The sequence below is a fragment of the Thalassophryne amazonica genome, chromosome 1, assembly GCF_902500255.1.
Source record: "Thalassophryne amazonica chromosome 1, fThaAma1.1, whole genome shotgun sequence".
Taxonomy (NCBI): domain Eukaryota; kingdom Metazoa; phylum Chordata; class Actinopteri; order Batrachoidiformes; family Batrachoididae; genus Thalassophryne; species Thalassophryne amazonica.
In genome coordinates, this window is record NC_047103.1 from 153,400,208 (window position 1) to 153,419,920 (window position 19,713).

General features: G+C 41.5%; 1 protein-coding gene across 1 annotated transcript in view; it reads right to left on the reverse strand.

Moving 5' to 3' along the window:
- The window catches only part of xirp2a (xin actin binding repeat containing 2a), a 142,663-nt gene that overhangs the window by 54,082 nt on the left and 68,868 nt on the right, over positions 1 to 19,713 (reverse strand). Inside the window, exon 2 of the mRNA XM_034176553.1 lies at positions 10,891 to 11,002. Coding sequence (XP_034032444.1) covers positions 10,891 to 11,002 — 112 coding nt within the window. The remainder of the gene's footprint in view (positions 1 to 10,890; positions 11,003 to 19,713) is intronic.

Below are 19,713 nucleotides of genomic sequence, written 5' to 3' on the forward strand. Positions count from 1 at the left end.
TGAGGCAGTCTCTCTGCTGATGCTCACTCGAGCCGCAGACAAAACACTCCCTGTGAACCAGCCTCCTCTGTCTGAATGTGGCCCTGCTCTTGTCCCTAGCACCGTCAGCAGGGGGAGCTGTAGCCACACGGAGCGCTGTGGCTGTGGAGCGTGGGGAAGACGGCTCTCTTTCGGAACCGGGAGGAAGAGGGACGGCTTGTGCCTGACCACGCCCTTCGCCTCGCTCCCGTCGGCGTTCTTCTAACCGATTGTCCAATCGTATAACCAAATCGATAAGCTCAGATAAATCCCGCGGTTCCTCCTTAGCCACCAGGTGCTCCTTCAGGACCGACGACAGTCCGTTTATGAAGGCGGCGCGGAGCGCAGTCATATTCCAGCCGGATCTCGCAGCCGTGATGCGGAAGTCAACTGCATATTCGGCTGCGCTGCGGCGCCCCTGTCTCATTGACAGCAGCACGGTAGACGCGGTTTCGCCTCTGTTAGGGTGATCAAAAACAGTTCTGAGCTCCCTCACAAACCCAGTATAAGAGGCGAGGAGCCGTGAACTCTGTTCCCAAAGTGCTGTAGCCCAAGCGCGTGCCTCGCATCGAAGCAAATTAATCACGTAAGCCACCTTGCTGGCGTCAGACGCGTACATCATGGGACATTGTGCAAAGACGAGCGAACACTGCATAAGAAAGTCCGCGCACGTCTCCACACCACCTCCGTACAGCTCTGGGGGGCTTATGTATGCTTCAGGGGATGGTGGGGGGGGTCGTTGAATGACCAGTGGAATGTCTGTATTCGGCACCGGGTCGGCAGGAGGAGGAGCTGCAGCAGCGCCCTGAGCGCGCGCTTCCACCTGCGCGGTGAGAGCCTCCATCCTGCGCTTAAGGATGACGTTTTGCTCGGTTATCAGATCCAGCCGAGCGATAAAGGTGGTGAGGATGTGCTGCAACTCACCAATCACGCCTCCAGCTGACGCCTGCGCACCCTGCTCTTCCATTGGCTGTCCAACAGATGGTTGATGCCCCTCGGGATCCATGACGATGGCCGAGATATCCTGTTGGGGAAAGCGTAGTGACACGGACCCACAACAGGGGGCGCAAATGAACGGTCAATAGATGAGCCAAAAGGTAACAATTTAATGTTGTGAATGTGCACAATGAATATACAGACAATCTCAGAATCTGATAGCAGTCAATACACAAAGGTGACGTGGGGCAGGCTCGAGGATAGAAGATGTCTGTCCTGAGAAGAGCCGGAACCACACGATTTCCGCCACCACCGAACCTGGTGAATACTGGAGCCGCCAAGTCCCGAATTCCCAGGTGATCACCGTCCCCGACTGTCGGATCTGGTACTGCTGGCGAGGAGCACAAACAGTGAGATGTGGGTGTGTGCACACCCAGTAACAAAAACAGTCAGAAGGTGGAAAATCACCTCCACCTCTAATCACACACTCGTGCAGCTCCTGTTAACCACTTATCTGGTTGGGGTGTGAAGCGAAGCCGTTGCTGATCACACCAAAACGCCAATCCCACAGATAAGGCAACACCCACAGGAAATCGGCTGCAAAGAAGTTCAGACTATAAAGTCAGTGTTAAGTTCAGATACAGCAGAGAATATTACCTTCACAGGGAGATGATATCTCGGCAGCGAGGTGGAGATGACATCCGGCTTTTATGGAGTGATGAAATGATGGGTGACAGCTGTCATGAGTTGATGTGTGACAGCTGTCACTCCCGGTTGTATCCGTGGCGGCAGCGCCCTCTCGTGCCTGAAGCCCGCACTTCAGGCAGGGCGCCCTCTGGTGGTGGGCCAGCAGTACCTCTTCTTCTGGCGGCCCACACAACAGTTGTTTCAGTTTGGTTTGACATATGGACGTAAAACTTTGGATTTCTCCATTATATTGATGGATAAATATTAGTGAATTTTTTCATATAAATCTGAAAGGGTCACCCAACACCCCTGGATGATTTTACAAGGAATGACTCTTCCATACGGAGTGGAGAAGCCGCACTGTGCATGCACGCTTGTCAATATAAGTGTTACACCCGCCAATCAAAAGGATTCTGCCAGTGAGAATGAACTGTTCTGACACATGTAAAAAACGTGCATCACTGACCCGAACCACTCGTTGGAAACAGGGCTGTCAGTAGCCTCTAAAAATCCATAAATGAATCCAAAAATTAATGGTACTATCAAAATAATGGTTCCGGCACTGATATCACTTCCTCCTTCTTCTCCAGTGTCAGGACTCACCAGAAAATTCCTGGTTTTTAGTGGCACACAGTTCAAAATCTGAATAGTTATCTCTCCAGTAACTGCGAACCAGGAAAAGATACACTTCAAACTGTTATTTAATTTTAGTCTTAAATACTAAAAAAAACCATTACGTATCGTGTCACCTACACTTTAAACTGTTTGGTTTGGAAAAGTTCAATGTCATTGACATTAAAGTTCAAATCACATTTGAACTTTAATGATTTTTCACTCCAATGTCCAATTGGAGTCCAATGTTGAATTGCCCAAGTGAGGTCAGCTTCACCAAAGATGATTCACTGGGGCCAAGGTAATGTCTGCTTGTCTGTTTGATGGCCTACTCCTCCCAAGTCCGTTTTGTGATTTCTACCAAACGTGTTATGTCAGTGAAGTCTGACCCTGAAATTTACACAATGAATTAATTTTGGTAAAAGTCAATGTCAAGGAATTTTATCTTCAACCCAATTTGGACCTTTCATTTGAACACACCTTTACTCAACAAAAGGAATATGCTTGTGCAAGAGCTAAAGTGGCTTACAAGTGGCAACATTTGAAGAACAAAAAACCAAAACATTTTACGACACTAGGTAGCAAAAAGACAACCATTCTGAAACAACCAGTGGAAATCTCAGCTCTGCAACACCATATTCTTCTTTATTCCACTGAGGAACAGACTCCAGTCAAAATTGTGCTAAATATAGGTGGATCAATGGTTGGAACTTAATGGGGCTGTTGCCCTCAAACCATTTCAGTAGCTCCCATGAGCCTAACAGAATATTGATATTTTCCATTTCTCACCCCAGCACCAGAAGCCTTCTCTGATTGATAAATAATTGTCTACATTCACATAAAAACTACTGTTTTTTCATTATTCTTCTTACTTTACTATACTAGCAAGAATATCACACAAGTTATTAGAACGCCAATGACAGTGTGAAAGATGTGAGGATGAGATGGTTTGAGGTTACCAAGTAGGAAATACAGAGGACTTGTTACCTCACTAGGTAAGTGTTTGAGCATTAATTAATCATATCTGCTCCCGTTCCTACTCTGGGAAAAGATGAGCTGTATAGCTGGTTATTATTTTTAAATAGGTGGCTGGCAGACTTGCGAGAACAGAACTTTAGTTTCGTAGGTGACTTTCGCCCAGGTGGGAGAGGCACCACCATTGCTGTAGAATCCTACAGCAGGGGTGACAATGGGTAATTAATTATAGCAGGCCATGGAGCAGGTGATTAAAGAGCCTAAGGCTAGACTAAAGCCTCGGTTCCACTGAGGAGTCCAGGTCGGTACGGCATGGTATGGAACGTTATTTTGTACGTTTCCACATATAGATTTAGGCATGGTTATCAAAATCACAGAACCCTTCTTTACCACTTTTTGTCACCCTTTTTGGGGTACCAAAATAATGGAATTGTAACAAAAAGGAGGAGCTAAACCACTGCTGTCCATTGGCAGGCTCAGCAGCAAAAGCTAAAGCTGCACTACAAATCGGCACACTAATAATAATAAAATATCTTTAATCAGGATGGTCCACATAAATAGACAGGTGCAGTATAACATCTATAGACACTATATTTCTTTTCAGTGAAGGCCTCATGCGAACATTCTTGCAGTTCTGACATATAGGGCCCCTTCACACATAGTGCGAATTTGGTCCATTTGCGCATAAAGTGCACATCAAGCAGGAATCATGCAAAACGTGTAAAATCACAGTTGTCTCGTACATCTGTTGCTACAACTATTTGCGCACACCAGTGGCTGAAAGACAGAGTGTGCCCTGTGCGAGCCCATCGAACCCTCTCGTGGCAGGCGTCGACCAAATTCCAGGTGACACACACGAACATCTAAGACCACTCGCATGGCACTTAGAAAATGTGTGGCCATTCACACTGTTAACACGACATCAGTCAGCAGACAATAACTGTCGTGCTGGCAGTGAAATTTGTCTAAGTACCCCATAAGTGTGGCTTTGGTCTGTGCGCTGAACTAACAGGGGTGTGTCCACCCACAGGACCGGCTGTGGAGATCTGTGGTTGTGGACATCATGGCTGGGGAACACGTACTGTGTTTGGACGGACATGGACTATCAACTGCTCATTGTGATGCCCGTGTGTCTGCTTGCTGTCATCACATGGACATAAATAAAAACATGTGGCAACAGGCTGCAGTGAGTGCGTGCTCGTGCAGGCTGAAGCCCATTGACAGGCTGCCCCCAGGTTGAAATGGACAGTCAGATCATAACACACAGCAGGCGATCTTACTGTCACTTTACCCATGTGAGCTCTGTTCCACATGACGTGGTATCAGTCCTGCGGCGTGCTGGTAGGACACGTGTGCAGGCCGGTTAGACATACGCCAGCAGATGTGGACATGATGAGATGAGCAAACCGCTTCTCATTCATGTCATTTCATGACTGTATGTCTGTGACTATGGGTCATCTATAGAGGAATAGATGGATCATATTTGTATTGTCTGCTTGATAAGAGGGATTCAATATAATGCCATGTTTTTATATCGTGTGTGATTTTATTTTTTTCTAAATATGTCCATGTCCTTCCTGATATCAGGCAGTTCCCTGCTCCTTTCATAGGCCAGTGATGGTAGCTCACTGGTAAAGTTTCTGACTGGCAACCAGAGCTTTTGGAAAGCGTGGGTTTGAATCCTGTGGGTGACATGTATTTTTTATTTATTTTTTTAATTTTCACAGCAGCTGCACGATGTGGTTACACATCGCACTGCTGTTCGCACTGTGTAACCACATCGCACAGCAGCTGGCACTGTGTTCCTGTATGCACGAACCATCGCACTGGCATCGTGAACACCTTCCCATCGGCGCGATGTTTCGTGGTACGCTCATACGAGCTGTTCCGATGGGAGTTGCCCTGAATTGTACATATTCACACTATGTGTGAAGGGACCCATATAGTTTCAAATATTAAAACCTTTACACACTGAGTCCATACAACCCCTGGCAAAAATTATGGAATCACCGGTCTCGGAGGATGTTCATTCAGTTGTTTAATTTTGTAGAAAAAAAGCAGATCACAGACATGACACAAAACTAAAGTCATTTCAAATGGCAACTTTCTGGCTTTAAGAAACACTATAAGAAATCAGGAAAAAAAAATTGTGGCAGTCAGTAACGGTTACTTTTTTAGACCAAGCAGAGGTAAAAAAAAATATGGACTCACTCAATTCTGAGGAAAACATTATGGAATCACCCTGTAAATTTTCATCCCCAAAAACTAACACCTGCATCAAATCAGATCTGCTCGTTAGTCTGCATCTAAAAAGGAGTGATCACACCTTGGAGAGCTGTTGCACCAAGTGGACTGACATGAATCATGGCTCCAACACGAGAGATGTCAATTGAAACAAAGGAGAGGATTATCAAACTCTTAAAAGAGGGTAAATCATCATGCAATGTTGCAAAAGATGTTGGTTGTTCACAGTCAGCTGTGTCTAAACTCTGGACCAAATACAAACAACATGGGAAGGTTGTTAAAGGCAAACATACTGGTAGACCAAGGAAGACATCAAAGCATCAAGACAGAAAACTTAAAGCAATATGTCTCAAAAACCGAAAATGCACAACAAAGCAAATGAGGAACGAATGGGAGGAAACTGGAGTCAACGTCTGTGACCGAACTGTAAGAAACCACCTAAAGGAAATGGGATTTACATACAAAAAAGCAAACCGAAAGCCATCATTAACACCTAAACAGAAAAAAACAAGGTTACAATGGGCTAAGGAAAAGCAATCGTGGACTGTGGATGACTGGATGAAAGTCATATTCAGTGATGAATCTCGAATCTGCATTGGGCAAGGTGATGATGCTGGAACTTTTGTTTGGTGCCGTTCCAATGAGATTTATAAAGATGACTGCCTGAAGAGAACATGTAAATTTCCACAGTCATTGATGATATGGGGCTGCATGTCAGGTAAAGGCACTGGGGAGATGGCTGTCATTACATCATCAATAAATGCACAAGTTTATGTTGATATTTTGGACACTTTTCTTATCCCATCAATTGAAAGGATGTTTGGGGATGATGAAATCATTTTTCAAGATGATAATGCATCTTGCCATAGAGCAAAAACTGTGAAAACATTCCTTGCAAAACACATGTCATGGCCTGCAAATAGTCCGGATCTTAATCCAATTGAAAATCTTTGGTGGAAGTTGAAGAAAATGGTCCATGACAAGGCTCCAACCTGCAAAGCTGATCTGGCAACAGCAATCAGAGAAAGCTGGAGCCAGATTGATGAAGAGTACTGTTTGTCACTCATTAAGTCCATGCCTCAGAGACTGCAAGCTGTTATAAAAGCCAGAGGTAGTGCAACAAAATACTAGTGATGTGTTGGAGCATTCTTTTGTTTTTCATGATTCCATAATTTTTTCCTCAGAATTGAATGATTCCATATTTTTTTCCCCTCTGCTTGGTGTTATGTGCAGATGCGAGTTGAGGAGCGCGACCAGCGTCTGACTGAACCCAGCGCTAAAATAACCAGAAAGCGGTTCCAAAAACAAAACAAGTTTATTTCCCGTCTGTGCAATAATTGTGTACAACATAAATGTGCGGTTTGTCTGGCGAGGTGAAGGATGGCGCGCTCTCCAGCGCCCAAATGGATTGAAGCCCGACGCTTCTGGACCCAGACTCACCGCCGAACACCCCCCAGGTGGATACGACAAACTGACTCTGTGAAGGATGGAAAAGGTGAGGTAAGTCAACAGCTACAACAAATATCCTTCAAAGGCACACACTATCAGCAACACATTCAGGTCTGAATTTAAGCTTTATGTAAATGAGCAGCTTCTCACAACAGGTGGAGGATCATCATTCCGTACGCCACGGCAGTGAGAAGCGAGCTGCACAATTCTCATCAATGTTCAAATATACTGCGTAACAAAATACCAAATTACTGTTAACACTTATTCAGACAATCATCACCTCTGATGTGTGCTGACAGCATGTGTCCCTCACCCGTCCTCCTTCACAGGCACGATGTGTCAAACCCAGGCGCGGTCCTCAGCGTCTCACAAACGAACATCACAAGGTCGAGTTCCCGGCAATTCTGCTCGAATCACTCATGGCTTAAATGCAGAACACCATCTCATTATCTGCTTCAGCTGAAAGTCTTGAAGTTTGCACGTGAGCATCATCCACAGGTGCTGCAAGTCATTAGGCCTGCATGTGAACATCCTCCACAAGTGCAGCCAATAATGCTGATGAGGGTGAAGGACTCTTCTGCCAGCACCTTCTCCACAGACAAAATCCAGTTTGCATACCACCTGGAGAGCAAAGAAAAGAAAACACCAAAATGTCCAGCCAAACCCCCCAACACACAACACTTGGTCTAAAAAAGTAACCATTACTGACTGCCACAATTTTTTTTCCTGATTTCTTATAGTGTTTCTTAAAGCCAGAAAGTTGCCATTTGAAATGACTTTAGTTTTGTGTCATGTCTGTGATCTGTTTTTTTTTTCTACAAAATTAAACAACTGAATGAACATCCTCCGAGGCCGGTGATTCCATAATTTTTGCCAGGGGTTGTATAAAATCTCTTATCTTGCTTCATTTCAACTGGATTCATCATCACAGCCTGAGAAAAACTGCTATCCAAATAAGATGCCCTTGTTTTGAATGACATTGTCTGGAAATACATTAATTCCTTATCATGGAAATTACTGGATAAACGCGGTGAAGAAAGTTCCTCAGTGTTTGTCTGCTCTGGGTGCATTTCTCAGCATGAACCAGAGGACAGCATGCGCTTTGTCCCACCAACAAAAAGGAATAATTTATTTTAAAAGCTGAAAGTATCGCAGCGCTCCATTTATAGGGTGTCTCAAAAAATGTACCCAAAAGTATTTTGACAGCACAGAAAAACCAATCAATATTATAAGACATTTTCTGCATGACCATGTGGCCAAAGCATATAATTTTTCTCCCCAATGCAAAGTTTTTAGTTCAGTCTTTCGTTTTTGATGTTTTAACCCTTTATCTTTTACACCACACAGTCAATATAACCTCCTTGTCTGAAGTTTCCTGAGAAACAAATCATCTGTCTCCAGTTTTTCTGAAAACCACGGAGCAAATTCAAGTCTCCTTGCCATTTGCTGGGGAGTTAGTTTGCTCTGAGACTGAATTTTGTATGGAAAGAGATGCAAGTCAGCCCTTAGGATGCTTTGCACAGAACTGTAGCATTTTTCCTGGACTTTAATGTCTTGCAGAACAAACTTTAAGGATCCTGAAATGAGAAAAAAACACCATTATTTCCCAGTAAAACCATTTCCTGGTATTCATATTTCAGAGTACTTTTTTTTGGAGACACCCTATACTCATACGAGCATTCACCACAGTATCTCTCGTCTCTTCAACATTCTGCTTGTGAGGAAAATGAATCCATTAATGATTCACCAAGCAAAAAACAAAAAGTATGTTAAATTACACTGTGTGGACTCTGTGTGGACACAATGGCAATAGAATACAAAACTATGCAGATATTCCTGAACCAGTTTCCGTGTGGACGAAGCAGGCTGGGACCATGTAACAGCTTACATGCTCTCGATGATGTGCATATTGACATCTACCATACTCCACCTACCAAACAAAGGGTACTGCTGGCCGTGGAAATGCAAGCCAAGCCATGCTTAACCGTTCCGAACTGTACCATACTGTGCTGTACCAACCCACTCAATGGAAATGAGGCTTAAGAGCCTGGAGGCTTAGTGGGTAAATGTAGTCAGGAAAATCACTATGATGACTGTTAGGATGTGACAGAAAAGGGAATTTGTCCAATTGAGATTGTATTCTTTACAAACTGATGTACACATAAGTCTGTCAAATGTAGAAACCACAACAGTTTAGTATGCATTTATTCCATCCTAGATAGTAACATGGGTTATTTAAATTTATCTTTTGTTGCTGTAAAAGTCTGTATTTCCATTATATTTCACAACAATCTGTTCATAAATTTTCAAGAAATTCTAGTAAAACCAGGTTTAATTAAATCACTATTTCCTGTTTAGTCTCATGAGCCACAAACTCTTTTATGACTCGTGTGTAACATGAGAAGAATGAAGTAAACAGGGCGTCTATTTTAAAACAGCAACGGCGTCAAGATTTACAAGTAAGCTTTGCTTCTGTTTAAAGCGCAGTTATTCCACTGTGGCGCTTTATTTATACCTGCGGCTCTGCTGCGGTTCAACCGCTGCCGCCCATTTGACCTGGAAGATTACACCGTGTCGTCATTGACGCACCACTGACAACTTGTCAGGTGAGACTAAAGCTGTCAGTCAGAGAGAACAATGGGAATGGGTCATCAACAAGCTCCAGTTTTAGACAAAGTGAGGTTTAGTGATGCAGAATTCAAAAGTAAACGCTTACTGATAGCCTAATGTGTGTCAAATATCATTAACATCCACCCGACTTATATCCGACATTAAGGCAGACACATGTTCAAAGTGGTCATATTGTAGAGCTTTACATCAGAATAATACAGGTCGCCAAGTGTCTTAAAAACAGACTAGAAGGTGCATTTAGACAGCACTCTGCAATACATAAGAACAAAGTGTTGGCCACAAAAATACTTTATTTGTCGCTGGGTGGGATGAATGAACCCAATCACTCATTCATCTACATTCTACATTTGCTACTAATGCAAGGAAACTCAGGTTCCGGGGTGTGGATTGGACTCAAAGTGGATTCCCCCAAAAGATGAACATTATACTTACCTGCATTTGCAAACATTGAAATATATTTACCATTTTCATGCTTGGAAGAAACTTGTAATATGACTTGAGACACCCCTAAAGTGGACAATACCATTTCTTAATGCTATTTGTCTTCTCTGTGGTCCAGTTTGTGCTACAAATCAAAGAGTACTGTTTATTAGACTTTAATTTGTTACCTTCAGAAGTTCTGAATGAGATTATGTCAAGTGTTGATGAACAATAATGGTTGATAGCTTCTAACGTTTGCCTTAAATTACAATTTAGCTAGTGTTAGCGAGCTAAGGATAGTGTTTGCCTTACCTAACATCAGCTAGCGCCATTCATTTGTGTTTTTTTTTTTTATTTGACTTTTACCCAATAAGCCTTTCTCAGGTGCATCATACGTCATCTCTGGCTTGAGAAAAATGACCTCATATCCATGCGCTGGACTAATAATATAACTCATTCCATCATGGTCAACTCGTGCTAGGATGACACCTGAGAAGTGCTGCCCTTAAGCTGGTCCTCACAAAGGTGTAAAAATGGCTTTGCACTGTAAGCGCCATCTCTGCGCTATCAACATCAGTAGAAAACAAACTACAGGTAGCCACCACTGTGTTACTATCATAGTAATGGAAGCACAGTATCGAGCAAGGCCCCAGCTTCCCATTAAAAAGCTGCCAGTGAGGCAGCCTTATCTGGTAATGAACAATCTGGTTTTAAAAAGCTAGTTTCTGCCAAATGTTTATCTCAGAGAACAAATGGAATGCCACATTGCATTAACAATCCCTCTGGTGTTTGTTTTCTGGATAGATTAGTGTAACAATAACGCTGTGGCTGAATCATTTCACATCATCTGGAAGTTACAGTGAAAAAATCTGCAAGCAAAAACTGCAAGATAGACAAAGACGTGGCATGTGTACTCACAGAGTTGAGGGTCCTGAGAGGAGGCCATGCTGTGATCTGCTGACCGCTCAGACTGCCAGATCCTACTCGATGTCTGTCTTTTAGTCGGGGATGTGTGGACGTTTGTCACTTCCTGAGATGAGTGAGAGAGAGAAAGCATTACGAGTATATCAAAGGCAAAACCTGCACTTTTTCAACCAGAGGTGTTCCTGCAGGTCCTCAAAAGCAGCTGGTTTTACCCCAAAATGCCTCAAACCCCCATAAGAAGGATCCCCTTTGCTATCGTACACCCTTCAAAATAGCAGTCCTGAATCCCTGCTTAATGAAACCAATAGGCCACGTATATCTGAGTGCAAAGACAGACGACCTTGAGCGTAATGTCAACAGTAGGCGCTGACTGGAAAGTTAGTGCAAACAGTACTTGGTTTAATTTTAATAGACCTGCTCTAGCTGTGACTAAATTTGTTTTCAAAAGCTGCTTTTGATAAAAAAAATAAAAAAAAAGCTAGAACATTGGTAAATGGAATGTCCTTGGTGCATAGACATTTGTTTTTCCGCTGGAAGCATTTTGTCAAAACTTAAAAGCCATCCAAAGCAACAAGCCTATTCGATTGCAAATCATCCCTACGGGGGAACAAACACACCTGTGTTTATACAGTACGTGTGTGTGTGTGTGTGGCTGAGCATGTCGGCCCATGCGACTGCAAATGCGTGCATTTTATTTGCAAATCAGATGTATTTCCCGTAGCGCTCGTCTGACAGCTTTTAGCTTGGCGTCGACACAGAGTGACAACAAATGTACTATGTGCGCGGCAGATGCAGGTGGTGGAATCCTAATGCCTTTCTCTGCTGCTTAGGGTGTCAAATATAATTTTCAAAAACAATAAAAGAAAGAAAGAAATCCAACCAAGGACAAAACATCGTCGAAAGATCCCACTTAAGAAATCCCCTGTAGATATGCATGGTCATTTGCATACTTTCCTCAAGTATTACGCACATACTAAGCTAAACAGGAACTGTAAAGAGTTTTTTCTCCCTTGCTGATTTCCTCTATTATTTGGATATTTTCCACATTTATTATGTCTGATGTTCCCACATCAGAGATATAGACAAAAACAGTTTGAGCAAACAAAATCCATTAAAAGTTATCCAGTACCAACTGGAAAACAGAAAATAACTAATTACCCCCTAAGTTAGTCAACCACCTAACCACGTTATTGATAACTGTGATTAATTAGACAAGGCAAACCTTGCTGCAACCCTTTTAAATCTAAGCATTGTTTAAATAAAAACTACTGTAGAAGCTTACAGACTCATGACGTCACTGAACAGAGATGCTTGGTGATATATCAATGGGCTCTAGATTGAGTGGTGTTTATGAAATAGGTAGCTGACATTTATCAAGGGTGGTAATAAATTAAGCAATGAGTTGGAATGGTGTGTGAGTCCAGAATGTTTTTAGAACCCTAGACCTTAGAAGAGGAACCTTAGAAGAGGAAGTCAACACTTTTATTTCCTGTTAATTATGTAATTTTTAATGTTAATTTACTGTCTTCATGTATTTATAAATTGTGTAGGTTGTTGATATCATATACACTATTACTATTTTATTTTATCATTACTTCTATTTTGTCATTTGATTTTTAAATGGACCACAATGGAAATAAGTGTTTTCACTTCTTGTATCATCCATGGATTTTTAACGTATTTACAATTACAAAAATTTAACTAAAGTCACTAAACCAATTGAATTACAAAATCACAATAAATCAGTAACACTGACAACACTGTTAAACTAATATGAACAACAATTACAACATTTAAAACCATGATCTACCATGGTGCATTGCAACCATGGGCGCAATTTGGTGGGGGATAGGGGTGACTTGTCCCCCCCACCTTTTCAACCAGGGGGGACAGAATATGGTATGTCCCCCCCACCTTCTGACATATATGTGTGTACTTGAAACATGCTATGCCAGTCTTTTGTGCAAACCATGTCAGTCTTATGTGCAAAACCATGTCAGAATAGTATCTTTGTTTCTGCAAGTTTGTATTTTTAGCAACATTGACTTGTTTACACCAGTTTCTTGTTTGTCACATTCAGAATTTTCTGGGACTGCATTTGCCCAGATTTGAAACCAAAAATACTTGCCTCTAGGGACTAGTGTCTACATATAAGTATCAATGGACCATGTGCTAATTTACTAAATTCTGAAAGTTAGAAAAGGAAATCAGAAAAGCTATCTGGGACCTCAGAAAGCCCATCTGCAATTATTGCTTGATCTCCAAAATCAGTCTATGCAAGCGAAATTATGTTCAGTATGAGTGTTGTCATTAGTGCCACTTCGAAAATTAAATTCATGATAATCAATCAATCAATCAACTTTTTTCTTGTATAGCGCCAAATCACAACAAACAGTTGCCCCAAGGCGCTCCACATTGCAAGGCAAGGCCATACAATAATTATGAAACACAGTCTACGTCTAAAGCAACATAACCAAGGGATGGTCCAGGGTCACCCGATCCAGCCCTAACTATAAGCCTGAGCGAAAAGGAAAGTTTTAAGCCTAATCTTAAAAGTAGAGAGGGTATCTGTCTCCCTGATCTGAATTGGGAGCTGGTTCCACAGGAGAGGAGCCTGAAAGCTGAAGGCTCTGCCTCCCATTCTACTCTTACAAACCCTAGGAACTACAAGTAAGCCCGCAGTCTGAGAGCGAAGCGCTCTAATGGGGTAATATGGTACTACGAGGTCCCTAAGATAAGATGGGACCTGATTATTCAAAACCTTATAAGTAAGAAGAAGAATTTTAAATTCTATTCTAGCATTAACAGGAAGCCAATGAAGGGAGGCCAACACGGGTGAGATATGCTCTCTCCTGCTAGTCCCCATCAGTACTCTAGCTGCAGCATTCTGAACCAACTGAAGGCTTTTTAGGGAACTTTTAGGACAACCTGATAATAATGAATTACAATAGTCCAGCCTAGAGGAAATAAATGCATGAATTAGTTTTTCAGCATCACTCTGAGACAAGACCTTTCTGATTTTAGAGATATTGCGTAAATGCAAAAAGGCAGTCCTACATATTTGTTTAATATGCGCTTTGAATGACATATCCTGATCAAAAATAACTCCAAGATTTCTCACAGTATTACTAGAGATCAGGGAAATGCCATCCAGAGTAACGATCTGGTTAGACACCATGCTTCTAAGATTTGTGGGGCCAAGTACAATAACTTCAGTTTTATCTGAGTTTAAAAGCAGGAAATTAGAGGTCATCCATGTCTTTATGTCTGTAAGACAATCCTGCAGTTTAGCTAATTGGTGCGTATCCTCTGGCTTCATGGATAGATAAAGCTGGGTATCATCTGCGTAACAATGAAAATTTAAGCAATACCGTCTAATAATACTGCCCAAGGGAAGCATGTATAAAGTGAATAAAATTGGTCCTAGCACAGAACCTTGTGGAACTCCATAATTAACTTTAGTCTGTGAAGAAGATTCCCCATTTACATGAACAAACTGTAATCTATTAGACAAATATGATTCAAACCACCGCAGCGCAATGCCTTTAATACCTATGACATGCTCTAATCTCTGTAATAAAATTTTATGGTCAACAGTATCAAAAGCAGCACTGAGGTCCAACAGAACAAGCACAGAGATAAGTCCACTGTCCGAAGCCATAAGAAGATCATTTGTAACCTTCACTAATGCTGTTTCTGTACTATGATGAATTCTAAAACCTGACTGAAACTCTTCAAATAGACCATTCCTCTGCAGGTGATCAGTTAGCTGTTTTACAACTACCCTCTCAAGAATCTTTGAGAGAAAAGGAAGGTTGGAGATTGGCCTATAATTAGCTAAGATAGCTGGGTCAAGTGATGGCTTTTTAAGTAATGGTTTAATTACTGCCACCTTAAAGGCCTGTGGTACATAACCAACTAACAAAGATAGATTGATCATATTTAAGATTGAAGCATTAAATAATGGTAGGACTTCCTTGAGCAGCCTGGCAGGAATGGGGTCTAATAAGCATGTTGATGGTTTGGATGAAGTAACTAATGAAAATAACTCAGACAGAACAATCGGAGAGAAAGAGTCTAACCAAATACCGGCAACACTGAAAGCAGCCAAAGATAACGATACATCTTTGGGATGGTTATGAGTAATTTTTTCTCTAATAGTCAAAATTTTGTTAGCAAAGAAAGTCATGAAGTCATTACTAGTTAAAGTTAATGGAATACTCAGCTCAATAGAGCTCTGACTCTTTGTCAGCCTGGCTATTCAAACTCATGCAAAAACAAATCTTGAGAAAAAAAATACAGTATGCGATAGTTAATAATTATTAAGAGCCTGTTCTTTCATATTTATGAATACATTTTACCAGATTGCAGTTGTTTTTTTGTTTTTGTCTTTTTGTTTTGTTTTGTTTGGTTTTTTTATGAAAACTCAACTTATCATTCTTTTTGAGTTCTACACATGTGGTGATACCTTATTTACACCAGGATGTTAATAAAATCAATGCTGGCTATTCTCAGAATAAAGTACTTATCCACAGTTTCAAATTGCATAAGTCAAATGGTGTCCACTTTATGGTCTTCTCAAAACATTAAAATTACTGTTCTGGATGCTCAGAATGCATCTGAGCTTATCTAGAAACCGTTGGCTTCTGGGGGCCTAAAGCTGCCCCCAGTCCCCCGGCCTATGGGCTTCAGCCCTGTGGGCCTCGCACTTTGTCCCCCCAAATTTCTAGTTCTAAATTGCGCCCTTGATTGCAACACAACATCCATTGTTTATTGGTAAGCTAAAATTGCTAATTTCTCCAAAAATATTTGTCCTATCATCTTCTGTTTTTGCAGTGTTCATCCTTGACCCAAAATACATAAGCATACCAAACGACAAAATGTCAACTCAAGAACAGATTTCAGTCACTGTCTTCTCGGTCCTGTCAAGTTACTCAGTCTCACGGCACAATGATGCTGCTGTAACTTTTACAGTGAAAATCTTTGTCGCGATGCTGCCCTGTTTACATTAAAATGTTTTTATTGTGAAGTGACTTTAGCACTATGAATTATCTGAGATGTTATTGGTCTTTGCTACCTGTAGCAGAGCCTGACCATGATGTCAACGGAAATCAAATGTGGAGTGGAGAACACATTTTCCTGACTGATGTTCTGAAAAATGCTAATTCACTGTGATAAAAGGAGGAGGGTGGGGTCAAATATTGAGTCCCAGGTCCCACTGTGGGCATGTTTACTGCTAGTTATGCTGGGCATGCAATAACAGATTTCATATAGCACCAAAAGTGCACACTAAAAACAACTATTGCACGGTCAGTGAAACACAATGGCAAATGGTACAAATAATTCATGTCACATGACATACAAGCCAAATGACAAAGATCCGCTCAGCTGTTATATAAATCTTTTAAGCGTGCAATTTTGGTGCTATATGAAATGTGCTATTGCATGCCTTGACCACCATGCACGCTCACACTACCGGGGGCGGCGTTTAGCTAATCATGGCGGAGTTTGTTACTCTGGCAGACGACAATTTGAAGGAGCTAACTGACGCTGCTAATTCTTCTGACAGAAAAAAACAAATCCACTGCGTTGTAATCCATCTGGAGGCATGACGAGCTGTTAGGATGAAAAGCTGGAAATTTCTGACATGCATTTTCACTGGACTGAGGAACTACACAAAGTCTTTTTTTTTAATGGAAGTACACTTAGTCACTGCACGGCATCAGGGACTACATCGTTGCAATTTTGGATTCCAATTTAAAGTTCATGTTGGACTGTTAAGCACCAGTGATGAACACCAAAATGTAAGTCCCTTTTTTATTGCTTATACGTAAATTAATAAAATATCAAATGACAAGGATCTATTGTAGCTGTTATATAAAACAAATAATGAATGTTTTTACATTCTTTCAATGGTACGAATATTTAATTTGGTGAAAGCTGGAACATACCATTCAACTTGGCTTCACCTCCTTGAATGGTATGTTCCAGCTTTCACCTCATGAAATATTCGTACCATTGAACTCATAAACATTCATTATTTGTATATTACACTATGTAACAGATTTTTATTTTTGTTTTGTTCCTGGGTACACAGTGTGTTTTCCTAACCTGTTATGCCTTAAATAAATAGAAAATAGCTGTTATTCCACAGAAACTTTGCTTCTGTGATCAGGACATTGATATTTTGAAATTTGTCTGTTTTCAAGAATATTCTCGATTCGCCTTCACTACTACTGAGTAGTCTTCTAGAATATTCTTTAACTGCTAGAACTGTCCAGAATTTTTTAGACGTTTCCAGAATTATCTAGAAATTTCAAGAAACTTTTAGAACTTTCTAGAACGTTAAAAAAATTTTAATCAAAGTTTGTGCTGAATGTAGTCATTTTTCCATAGACTTTAGACATAAGCAGTTGAAATATAACACTTAGAAGCCAGGAACAAAAATTGTGTTACATAGTGTTATATAATGGCTGAGTGGATCCTTGGCATTTGATTGGTGCTTTGTATGTCACATGACATGGATTAATTCATCCCATTTGTGTTGCATTGCCTTTACAGTGCGGCTTGGTTCCATTTAGAGTGCAAATTTGGTTCCATTCCTCGTGCACGTGCCCACAGATCCGCGTGGATCGTTGGCAGGGAGAAAGAAAAGCTGAACTCATTTCTGACGTGATTTTTTTTTTTTTTTTTTTTTGCTGCACTGAGGACGTACACGGTCTTTTTTGGTAGTACACACATGCACAAGTACCAACCAGGTTCCATGTGTGTGCATGTGGGGGGGCAGCAACTCTCCCGAGACATAATTTGATTGAGCTAACTGACGTTGCTAAATCACACACACACGCGCACACACACACACACACAAACACACAAAAAACAAATCCACTGTGCTGTCTGGAGGCTGTTATCAGGAAGAGAGAAGAAAAGCTGGACTCATTTCTGATGTGATTGGTTTTTTTTTTTGTTTGTTTTTTTGCTGCACTGAGGACGTACACAGTCAACTGACCTGGTTGCGGATGTGTGCGCGTATGCACAGGGAACAACGACACAATGATTTAATTGAGCTAACTGACACTGCTTGTAACATACACATGCACACAAAATCCACTCTGCTGTCAGCCATCTGGATGCATGAAGAGCTGTTCACATGAAACGCTGACGTGATTTTTGGCTGGACTGAGGAACTACAGAAAGTCTTTTTAATGGAAGTCCAAAGTCAGTGCACAGCATCACTGGACTACATGTCACAGTAGAACACCAAAATGTAAATCCCTTTTTGGTGGGATCCCTTTTCGGTGGGATCCCTTACCATTCAACGAGGCCTCGTTGAATGGTATGTTCCAGCTTTCACCTCATCAAATATTCGTACCATTGAACTCATAAACCTTCATTATTTGTATATTATTGCACAGTCAATGAAACACAGCGGCAAATGGTACAAATAATCCATGTTTGTGACATACAACTCACCAATCAAATGACAAGTATCCACTCAGCTGTTATGTAGTTAGGTCTGAGAAGTGATTATGCACAAACTGTCTGCTTGGTTAGTTGCCGCCCAAGACCCAAGATGGTTCTACAGTTTATTGTATGCAGTAACTTTCTACACTGGTGACTGCTCCCTGACCTGACCGGTTCGGTCTCTCTCTTCTTCCTCTGCTCCTGTCGGTGGCATTGCAGATTGTGGACACTTGTCACACCTGCACCTCATCACCCAGTCTACTTAAACCCAGGATTTCCTCTCCACCTTTGCCAGAGTGTTCTGTCTTCCATGTCCGTACAGCTGGTCCTCTGTGATAAGTATTGTCTCTGTTACTTAATTCCTGTGACTGAATCTTCAAGATTCTAAAGCCTGTCTGCTTTTTCTCCAGAATTATCCTGCCAATTATCCTGCCATTACACCCCCCCCCCCCCCCCCCCCCCGGTTGTTCCATCTCGGCAGCCCTCCACAGCTCACCGTGTCAGTGTCTTCCTTTCCTCTCGTGCCTCCACCGTTGGTTCCATTGCACTCTTTCATCAATAAACCTGTTGACCTTTTGCTCTTCGTGCTGGTTTGTATGAGAACAGATCCTAACATAAGGGGGCAAAAACTTTTCCACAGCACTGTAATCTCCATGGTTCCTGCTGTCAGGACCCAGTTTAGTCTCTCTCCTTTTCTGTCACTGTTACTCTCTCTCACTGTCACACTTGCATTGACTGAAGCTCAGTTCGAATCACTGAGCTGTGAGGAATGAAACACATGGTCCAGGCTGCTCAACTCTCCAGTGTCCTATGTTTCTTTGCTGATATTAAACAGAACTCACATTATTTTCTCCCCATCAGTTGTTATTTGCTCAGGGGATGACTGGATGTCAGATATCTGAAGACGTTTTAGACCAAAATGTGGAAAATATAGGCTGTTTGTGCTACAGAGGCCTTCTGACTTGCCCACACAACCCTGCACAAGTAAGAAGGTTATTATACATCGGTGTTCCATCTCCTGTCTCCTTCCTTCAGGGAATTATATTCCTTTGCTTTTGGAAAGAAAATCACATCAGCTTTCCCTGATATGAGATCTAATTTTGTAAATTTGTGCCTTACAGAAGCATAGACTCTTATAATATCAGGTCAGTATCATTTGAATTCAGTTATAATACTGACTAGAAAGTATAAATAAACTGTTTTCACATAATTGTAATTAACAATTACATAAAAGGAGTTAGCAAACAATAACTACCAAATAACAAATTAATAATAAGTTTATTATTTGCTAGCAGCTTCACTAAATAGTATTTATTCAGCTACCACAGCCTGCTCACTACAGTGACCTTCATG